This window comes from Chinchilla lanigera, unplaced genomic scaffold (assembly GCF_000276665.1).
Source record: "Chinchilla lanigera isolate Chin_1 unplaced genomic scaffold, ChiLan1.0 scaffold00007, whole genome shotgun sequence".
NCBI classification, from domain to species: domain Eukaryota; kingdom Metazoa; phylum Chordata; class Mammalia; order Rodentia; family Chinchillidae; genus Chinchilla; species Chinchilla lanigera.
Window position 1 is genome coordinate 2,924,932 of NW_004955408.1, and position 10,884 is coordinate 2,935,815.

The 10,884-nt window shown below is 37.8% G+C and overlaps 1 protein-coding gene across 1 annotated transcript in view; it reads right to left on the minus strand.

Moving 5' to 3' along the window:
* Rapgef6 (Rap guanine nucleotide exchange factor (GEF) 6) overlaps positions 1–10,884 on the minus strand; it is a 206,744-nt gene that overhangs the window by 22,402 nt on the left and 173,458 nt on the right. Inside the window, exons 21-22 of the mRNA XM_005376072.2 lie at positions 4,586–4,709; positions 1,975–1,998 (exon numbers count right to left, since the gene is read on the minus strand). Coding sequence (XP_005376129.1) covers positions 1,975–1,998; positions 4,586–4,709 — 148 coding nt within the window. The remainder of the gene's footprint in view (positions 1–1,974; positions 1,999–4,585; positions 4,710–10,884) is intronic.

Sequence of the window (10,884 nt, forward strand, 5' to 3'; positions counted from 1 at the left end):
TCAATTTGAGTTCAAGGTGAGCCCGGACTGTGTAACTACATAGTGAGTTCAAGGATAGCCTGAATGAACTACATAGCAAGACCTTTTTTTTTTTTAAAGGCCATCTCTACCTGTGAAGGCAGACAGAGCCCTGCACCAAGTTTTAGTTCTCCATTGCTTATCTGAAAATGATGCATTACCAGTGTGCTGAATGGCACAGAGGGAAACACTGTGTATGCCACAGGAAACTCTGAATCTAATGCCTGTAAAAGTGACTCACAAGATTTACAGTCTGAATTAGAGCTCTAAACCAATTTATTTTGCTTAATTTTCTTTTTTATGTATGTATGCACAAGGACGTTATGTGGTAAAAATATATACCTAAGTCTACAGACTTGTAAGAGCTCTTAAGCATACAGGAAAAATTTTCAGTGGTAACAGGACACTGCAGTGGTTTTTTTTTGGTAGTGTATAAAGTAATGGTGCATCTGACAACTGATACTGTCTTGCATTCAAAGCAGTAAAATTAAACCTCAACACTTAGGAGCAAATTTTAACTCTAATATTTGATTATTTTGTCTTAGCTGATGTCCACAATAAAAAGAAACAAAAAGAGGATGCCAACAAATCCAGGATAAAAATTCTAATAACTGAAAATATTACAGTAAGTGATAACATAATATTCTCTTTTTAACATAATATTCTAAGTCATTTCCAAAATAGATGTAAGATGAAGACACCTAATCAAGAATCATACCACACAAACCCTAAAGCTGAATAAATACTGAATGTGTTTTACAGAAGTTATTCAATCACCCCAAAAATTCAAATATTTTTCTTAACATTGATAATGCCAGGAATCAACTTCTATTTTCACTTAGAAGAAACGAAAGACCAACACAGATGTATGACACGTATGAATACATAAGAAATGCAACACAGAGAAGGGAGAGAAAAAGCACAGTAGAAGGGAAGGGAAGTTCACCAGGCTTTAACAGACGGCAAGACCACGAGACTCGAGGAGGTGGCTCACAAAAAACTTCTTACATGTAATGAAAGCATCTAACTTCAGAGTTCACTAGTCTTAAAATAACAAAATTCTTTTTTTAGAAACTCCAGCCCCGAAAACCATCACTTTCTTTAACTAAAAATCAAAGACTAGGTACAAGGTATATTAAGATTCCTAACATTCAATGATTCAATAGACACAGCTATATAGAAGAGATATGAGCCTACTTTAATAACAAGGTGCAGGTTTCTGATTCTATTACAGTTTTACAGAGAGATCCATCTTTAAGTAAAGCTGGTGGAAATTTAAAATAAATTTCATTCAGTGCTGGAAATCTCAGGCAGGAGTGGAGCTGTGGAATCAAAATCATCTTCCAGTTCAAGTTTATAGTAGCACGTGGATACAAGCTACCTCTTTTTGAAAAACGAACAGTAAATGCAATCTTTATAAACAACTCTAATCCATTTTTACGTAGTTAGATAATAAATTTACTTTTATAAAATACAGCATTTGAGCAGGACAGAGTGGAGTGGACACCTGAATCCCACGGGTGAGGTCTGGGCCCACCATGAATGGGCTGGAAGACTGTCCACCTTCCCAGCTGCACCAGAGAGCAGCAACACCTGTTCAGAGTGATGAAACAACTGAGGAAGATAATTCATTCTGAGTGCACAGAATAGGGTACAGCACACAGCAAGTGTACAACAAGTATTTACTACCATCAACAGCACCATCACCTGACTGAATCTGCTTAACTTTACATCTAAAAAGGGCTTACCCAACATCAGTAGTGGGAGAGTTAAAACAACAAAAGCTAGTTCTATCACTACTTCACCTTGTTAGCAAAAGGCATTTGTCAGGAAGGCAGGCTGACAGAGTTAATAGAATGCATGCTGTTTTATATGCGTGCAGTAATGAGAAGGATGCAGTATATTCGTTAAGAGTTGCACAACCTTCACTCCAGTGGTGTTCATCTCTACACTTACCCCAGACTCCGCCACCTCTTCTTCCTGTAAGCAAGAGCCACAAACATTGAAGCATGTGTTTGAATAGGAAGCACAGAAAAAAGACAATAGTTGATAGTCAGAGAAACTGTGCAGACAGAATAGAACAGAAAAATTTCACCAGGAAAAAACAGCTTAATAGTAAAACGACTTTAATGAAATGCAGAAGGGTAAGATGAGTTATGGGACCCCCTGAAGGTCAAATCCCAACAGTATGTATCTCATATTTTAGAGTATGCTTTAGATTAATTATGTTTTTACTACTATAATTCATCTATAAGTTGGTATTAGTAAGAAGCTTAAAGAAAAACTTCAAATTATTCTAAGTTCTGAATTGTTTTTAGAGAGAAACCTTAAAAGAACTGAATTTTTGATCACTTCTTTTGAAAGATTTTTGAGTCACTTATTTAAATGACAGATAAAATTACAAGGAACATAAAGATATAATTTTATGTTTAAGTGCAAAATTTTCCGTGATAAAATATTTTACAAGAAAATTTTCCCAGCAAATCCAAATTAAAATGTAGGTAAAAATAAATTGTCATAGTCTTCATATATGTCTTTAAAGCTACTGCCTGAGTAAAGACGGTGTCTTTTAGCATGTTGATGACTGTTATAATAAAAGGGGTTACTCTGCTCTTGCTAGATTTATCTACCTTCCACTTGGGACAAACATTTCCTTAAAGAAAGCAAGAGAATACATTTCAGTATTGGCTGACAAAACTGATTTAGGAAAAATTCAATCCAATCAAAACATAAATATTTATTTTCCCTTACACCTTATTCTACTCAATCCAGGCTATTCTTAAGAAAGTAGTCAAGCTTGTTAACTTCTGCATCAGATTTCCCCTCTTTCTTCTTTTTTTGAGGGGAGGGAGGCTGAAACTGGGGATGATCCCAGGGTCTCATGCATGTGCTCTACCAATGAGCTAAATTCTTAGCCCTCTTAACAATTTTTTGAACTGGTAATGGTGGCCCATGCTTGTAACCCCAGCACTAAGAGACTGAGACAGGGGGATCAAACGTTTGAGCCCAGTGTGGGCAATTTAGCAAGACCCTGTCTCAAAATAAAAAATAAAAAAGGACTAGGGATGTAGCTCAGTGTGAATGCCCAGTACAACAAAGGCACACAAAAAGACCGTGCTTTCATACAGGGTTTTGCTAAATTGGCCAAGCTGCTTCAGCACCCATAGTAGTTGGGATTACAGGAGTATACCACCACACCCCACACCTCTGCTCGTTCCTGAAGTACAGCTGGTACTCCATACATGCACGGAAGATGTCTGGGTATTCATTCATAATTCATTATGTCTTCAGGGGCCCGACTGGGAACACATGTGAGTAAATGGAGGTCTATGTAAGACAAGAGAATGGCAAGGCTAACGTACAAGAACATGAAACAAAAACAAAGACAAAAATAAAAACAAACCCTCCTCCAGGTTTGCTGTGGTCTTACTGTGTTCTGCTTCCACACTGTTGGACACATGTGATCTCAAGGGGCAGAAATGGGGTGGAGACGGGAGGGGAGACCGTCTGGCACACTCTTCCCTCTACTTTGAGTACCTCAACTACAGCAACCATCAACCATCAGACTGACTGCTTATAAACACAAAGACTCCAACACTGTGATGTAAACAAAACAAAAACAACAAAAAGCAAAAAAAGTCCTGACACACTGGTTGTTTGGTTATAAAAACTCCAACTTTGGTTTTTAACGTACTAAGAAGTAGTTAGTTTCCTGAGCAGAGTACATTTTTTCTTAAACCACAGGAATTATGTCTGCCTCTGTAATTATTTTGTTTTTAATGTCCTACACAGAAAAGTGCAAAAGAAAATCAGACCAAAAATTAAAACTGTAATGTCTACTTACAGCCTGGAAAGTATAAAAATTACTGAGTAGCTTAACAACTTCATAAACTTCATACAGATATCTGAAAAAGGCTTTACTAAAAATTTAAAAAAGAAGTCTTAGAAGGTCAGATTAATGTAGAGTACAAATATTTACCTATTTTTAATAAATGTGGAATATGATTAAATTTATACTTTCTAAATTCTGGTAGAGTTCACATACAAATAAACAGCATCATAATTTGAGGAAAAAGAATTATGTTCTAGAAGAATGAAGTATAAATCTGATGAAAAAAAAACACATGCAGACTAATACTTCATAAATTAAACCAGATGAAACCATTTGTCCTCTGATAATTTCAGTAAACATTAACCATTTGCTGATATGTTAAAGGACAATATAAAGCTACTCACATACTAAAAGAAAAAAAAAAGTAACTTACCAACTAGGGTTTAAATTCTAACACTCTATAAAACTGTTTCAGGCCTCCCCTTCTTCAGCTGTGAAGGAAGGCTAATATCACCTACCGTCATGGCAGTGCTACGGACCAGTGACGGCACACCTTTAGAGCTTCAGAGATACAAACAGCCTGCTGCAGCACACGTGCCACAGGGTTGCCACCACTGTTCTAGACTAATACATGAGACCGACATGGGCAGAGCACTTAGCTCAGTGCACAAATGACAAATATTTCGATGATTACTACACCATTCTGCAACACTTTTACACACTGCTGTGCCATACCTCTGTCGGAACATCATAGCTGGGTCCATGTTGGCAGAAGTCATTCGAACAACTTGACGGATTTCCTTGGAAATCATTCGTAGCTTCTCAAAGTTTACTAAACCATCTACTTTGGAGTCATTTCCTACAGGATAACAGGAATTTTTTAACTTTCAAAATTAAAATATCTTAAAAGTATCAGAATTCAAACTGTTATTCTTCGACACTACAAAGAACTTTCTTTGTTGATCCCAGAGAATGACCTATGGGGAAAAACTATGTTCCATATGGAGATGAAGACTCTGAACACAGAAAGATGATATACTGTGTATGTCTTAAATCACTTTCATTACTTGTTAGGCACACCCATAAACTGTATTGCCATTCAAACCCATCTCTCCAGATGCTCAGCAGACTCATTAGCAGGTACCTATATTTGCTTTTTTTTTTGAGATAGAGTCTCCTAAGCAGCCCAGGCTGACCTCACACTCACAGCAATCCTCCCGCCTTAGCCTCCTGAGTGTTGGCACTGTAGGTGTAGGTGTTCACCACCACGCCTGGGGGTGTATTTGCTCTTTTGGACAGCAAGGGTATAGCAACTGAAAACAGACTTTAGCCAGAGATGTCATGGTCACCTTGAATTTAATTATTAATTAACACAGCCTGTACCTTTTCTTTGGCTTGTACTACTTTAAAAACTGTTAAATGAATTATATCATTTAAAAAGAACTGGGTTTATTGTTCAAATGATAAAAGTTATTAAAACTAAGAGGTGCTGCCTCATAGGAGCACACACCTTCCAGTCTGGCATTTGCCATTCCTCACCCAAAATTTGAATTATGAATGTGATTTTAATCATTAACACAAATTTCCCTGTTCATAAGTTCCATTATTTTTGTTCTGTTGAATAGTTCTCTAAGGAAAGATTCACATAACTTTTGAAATGGTCTACCTGCCTGCCCATAGCAATGCTTTTTCACACCTGACTTTTATCTTTTTTTTTTGAGAAAGGGTCTCGCTACGTAGTTCACACTGGCCTCTTAACTTGTGGTGATTCTTTTGTCTCAATCTCCTGAGTGCTACGAGTACCGGCATGTGCCACCATGCCTGGCTTTACCTCTGACTTTACAATATAAGTCTATTTTTCTCCAATGGAATCCCTGAGGGGTCTCCATGGAATTCCAAGGCTTTGATGCCAAGTTCTGGGAGTCTGGAATAATGGTAGTTTCTTTTTTAAGAGCAGACAGCACTTATATATTAGACAAACAAATTGTTCAGGGTTTCAACAGGAGTTGGAAACTATCTTCAAAAACATTCTAAAGTCATACAGGTATGTTCTGTGGAGCACCTCAGAAACATGTATTTGAAAAATGGGAAAGAAGGAACAAAATGGAAACAAAACTTTTGTAAATAGGAAGGGGAAGATTCATACAACTTCAAAAAACAAAAACATTTGTGACCATTTACCTATAAAAGCCTCGAGTTTATCTTTCTTTAGAGCTGAGTAATATTCCATTATATAAAAGTACCACAATTTTTTTATCCAATCCTCAGTAGATGGACATTTGGGTTGCTTCCACAATGTAGCAATTACAAATTGCGTTGCTATGAACATGTGATTGGTCACAACTAGAGACCATATTCATAAGTGAAATAAATCAGACATGCATGCATAAGCAACGTTATTGTCTCACTAGTGTAAAAACCTGACAGAGTGAGTAAAAGCTAGGAGGTATGATAGACATTGTGAAACGAAAGGAAAATGTGAAAAGTAAAGGGCAATTGGGGTGTGGGAAAAGGGCAGGGAAAGAAAGGGAAATGATGTAAGTATGCATATATAGGACAGCTAACACAGCTGTACTACTGTCTTCTATTACAGTTAATGAGAAACCACTTGGAAGATAGCAATACATAATACAACAACCATTGTTAATTTCCTACCGCTTGTCTGTAACTGTATTGTTTGTATTGTTCTTATGCTGTTTTGTAAATGGATGTCTGTTTGTTAGTATGTTTTCCTTCTTTTATTTTTAAAATAAATAAAAAAACCCAAAAAACAAACAAAAACAAAAAAAGATAAAAAGTCAAGTGTGAAAAAGCATTCCTATGAGCAGGCGGTAGACCATTTCTAAAGTTGTGTGAGTCTTGAAGAGAGGGTAGGGGAATGGGAAGAAATGAATCAAGTTTTATCATGTACAGGTACAAATTCCTTATGATGAGGGTGATCATTATGTATACCTAAAATGTACCAATAAACCTAATTTAAAAAGTAAAAAAATTCAAGAAATATATATTTGAAGACTATAGCAACATTTCTATATGAAGAAGAGTGGCAGTGAAAAAGAGGAGGTAGCAAGACGAGGCAATTATAACCACCTTTTTGCTGAGAACAGTTAGAGAAATCGGACATAAATAATCATTCGAGGCATCAAGGGGCTAACAAGTTAGTGATGATCTGAAGGTGCATACAGAGGGTGGGCGTGGCTTTCTCTCCATTGCCTGCCCGCAAGCCCACCTTTCCACCTGGCAGAGGAATGATGACCTGAAAAACTGAGCAGAATCACCTGCTCTTTAAGGCAAGACAAGTCCAAAAATTTTTGGGTTGGAACTCCAAAGTACTGTACCTTAAGTGAAGACTGGGATAGATCCGATGTTAATATCTCAAAGCATGAAAATGGATTAAAGTGATTTTGGATTGTTAGTGCTTACGCTGAGCAAGGTTTACCCCTTTTGGAAGAACAGAACATCACTCAGGATCCTTTGCTGTTTTTTTTTATAGACAACATTCATTACCCAGTCAAAAAAGAACAAGGCACACCAGGAGAAAAGATAACGTGAATGAAATGCAAAAGAAAAGGTGACAACAGAAAAGGGGCTGCAAAAGATCCATATTATGCAGTAGCTGGAGACAGACTTTACAATAACTATGTTAAACACATTCAAAGATTAAAAAAAAAAAAGGCCAGGAATATAGCTCAGTGGCACAGTGCCTGCCTGGCAAGTGTGAGGTTGTGAGTTTGATTCCTGGTAAGAAAAGAAAAGAAAAGAAAAGAAAAGAAAAGAAAAGAAAAGAAAAGAAATATAAAAACCACACTGAGAACTTTGGCAAAGAATATGGAACTAAAAAAAAAAAAAAGAAATTATAACTCTTAAAAAACCCCTGGAATTAGGAACTCAGCAATGGATTTAACAGTGGGTTAGGGTAAAAAAGAATAAATCAGAAAATATTATAGAAGAAACTATCTAGAATAAAGCACGATGAGAAAAAAGATGAGAGTAACAGAAAAGAGTATAAAATAGTCAGGGTATGTTATGGTTTATGTCTAGACGTCCCCCCAAAGCCTCGTGTGGTCAAAGGTGGCTGGGTCCAGAGTGTGTGATATGGGAACTAAGGATGTGTGATTACTAAACTCATCTAGTGACTGGTTTGGCACAGTTCTGGGTAGGGTTAAAGGTGCTCCACACTGGGTGTGAGTGCTGCCCGCCCGCCTGCTCTGTGATGCTCCTCTGTTACACCACCCTGGCTTGGAGCCAGCCAACTGTGAACTGAAACCTCTACAAACTGTGAGCCCAATACACATTTCCTCCTTTAACTTTCAGTGTTGGGTATTCTGTCTCAGCAACGAGAAAAGTAACCAAGACAGGGCACAAGGGTCAAATCTAACAAGGGTGAGGTTAGAGACACTTTTGTAGAGGTCACAAAAGGGCCAATAGCAAGACATCATGACTGGAAAATTTAAAAAACGGGGAAAAACCCATACATTTCAAGATGTCTATAAACACCAATTCAGAAATACAGCAAAGGAACAAAACTAAAACGCCACACCTATTCACATTTCAACACTAGGGGAAAAACAGGAGGTAAAGAGAAAATAAAATCATAACTGTAGCTGTCAAATAAAGGCAGATTTTAAGCCAAGGAACAGCAAATAAGGTCCAACAGCTGACCTCTTAACGTTAACAATGGAACCACATGACAACAGAAAGCTAACTCAAGGTGCTGAAAGAATAAACAACAAAGTTCTAAAAATGAAGTAAAGTTATTTCGAACAGACAGAAACTGAGAATTTTCTATTAGCAGCAGACATGCACTTGAGGGAATACTAAACAAAGTATTCTATATATGAAACGAAACCCAAACCAAACCAAACCAGCCTGCCAAAAAGAACATTACAAAAAAAAAAAAAAAAAAGAGAAGAAAATGTACAGGTGAGGTTAAATAAATACTGACTTCATCAAATAATACCAGCATCTTTTGGGACTTAAAGGCATAGCAACAACTGCATAAAAACTGGGAGATTAAGCCAGACATGGCGCGTGACTTGATGGCTCAGTGCACGGCCGCATGGCTTAATGAGGGCTCAATCCCAGCGTTCGGGAGGCTGGGGTAGGAAGACTGTGGTGCGCTTGAGGCCAACCTGAGCTGCACAGTGAGTTCATGGCCAGCCTGAACAATGTAGTGAGCTCCAGTCTAAAAAGAAACAAAAACAAAACAAAACAAAAAGCTCCAAGAACTTCTGCTCATCAAAAGATACCTTAAGAGAGTCAAAAGGCAAGTCCTATCATACTCAGGATATATAAAAAAAATATAGCAATATTTTTTAAAAAGACAACACAATAAATGAACAAGAATGGGGAAGAAATCAAACTGGTAATTGACAAGAGGATCAATACCTATATAACAAGGTGCTTGATCACATTAGTTGTTTGGGCTTTTGCAGTTCCAAGGATTAAACCCAGGGCCTTGTGCGTGCTAGACAAACTACCTACTACTAAGCTACCACACCTTCAGATCAACTTTATTAGTAATCTTGGAAATGCAAACCATAACCACAGGAAGATACAATCACATATCTATTGCAACATGTGAAAAAAGACTGAATTTACCAGGCACCGGTGAGGATTAGGAAAATGAGAACTTTAACACCACCACCAGGGACCAACTTGATATCAAACTTTTGTCTACAACTGACCACACAAATATCAGGATCCACAAATTTCACCCTGAACAAAATACATAGCCAATAAAAACACATATGCAGTAAGAGGTATGGACAAAAATATGCACAGCAACACTATTCATAACCACAGAAACCACCAGACGGCTGCCAACCGAATGCTGAATCAGTTTTACTGCACTCATATAATGAAATGTAAATAGCTTTGAAAATGAAGTAAAACTACAAAAAATAAAGTAAAAAACATGGAAGAACCTCACAAATTCAATTTTGGTCAAACGGAATTGGTCCCTGGTGGTGGTATTAAAGTTCTCATTTTCCTAATCCTCACTAATACCCGGTAAATGTAAGTCGAAAAACGAAAACAAACCATGAGAAAATAAACGTATCATGTGATTCTTTGTCTAAAGTTCAAAAACAGTTTAAATTACAGCTGGGCATGGTGGTACACAGCTATAATCCCAGCACTCAGGAGGCTGAGGCAGGATTGCTGAGAGTTTGAGTTCGAGGCCAGACTGGGCTACAATATGATTTCAAGGCCAGCCTGAACTGCACAGTAAAACCTTGTCTCAAAAAGACAAAACAAAACAAAACTACAGTATTCAAAGTCAAGATTGTAGTTACTGTGAGAAGCTGTGGCCTTGTCTTTTCTATCAAAAGATATAAACAGGAGCTCCTCCATTAAGACTCTAGGCCACCCTAAGTGGCCCTACTCCTCACACTGAAATTATGAAAATGCCTAAATTTTGGGAACATAGCTACAGACGAAAGATAGCTATCAACAGCCAAGGTCTTTTGCTCCCACACCCTCTTTCCTCCTGCTGTCCTCCCCGCTCTGCTTAAACCAGCCAATCAGGATAGAATGTGAACCTTCAACCCAGCCAGTGGGGAAAAAGGCCAGCTGCTTCCTCTGCCTTAGGGCTTAAATCCTGGCCCCTTCCCTGGTTGCTTGGTGTCTCAGTGTGCTCCAGTCCTTCTGCAAAAGTAAACTTTTAACTTTGCCTTGTTCAGTCCTCTTGCTTGCTGTCGGACTGCATTCTTTCAGGCTGCAACTACCTGAGTCTTGGGGCTCATTTCTAACATTACCTTTAGGCAGAGGATGAGGGCAGTAACTGGGAAGGGGTATGTGTAGGGCTTCTGACCATATTTTGTTTTTGAGTGTTGGTTATAAATATATTTGTTTTGTCAAATTTCATTAGTTGTTCATTTGCCTTGGGGACTTTTCTATATATATGTGGAGTAATTTTTTAAAAAGTTGGAAGGAAATGTATTATTAAAGAAAAAAATAAGCTGGGTGTGGTGGCGCACGCTTGTAATCCCAGCACTCCGAGGCCGAGGCAGGAGGATCACTGTGAGTTCGAG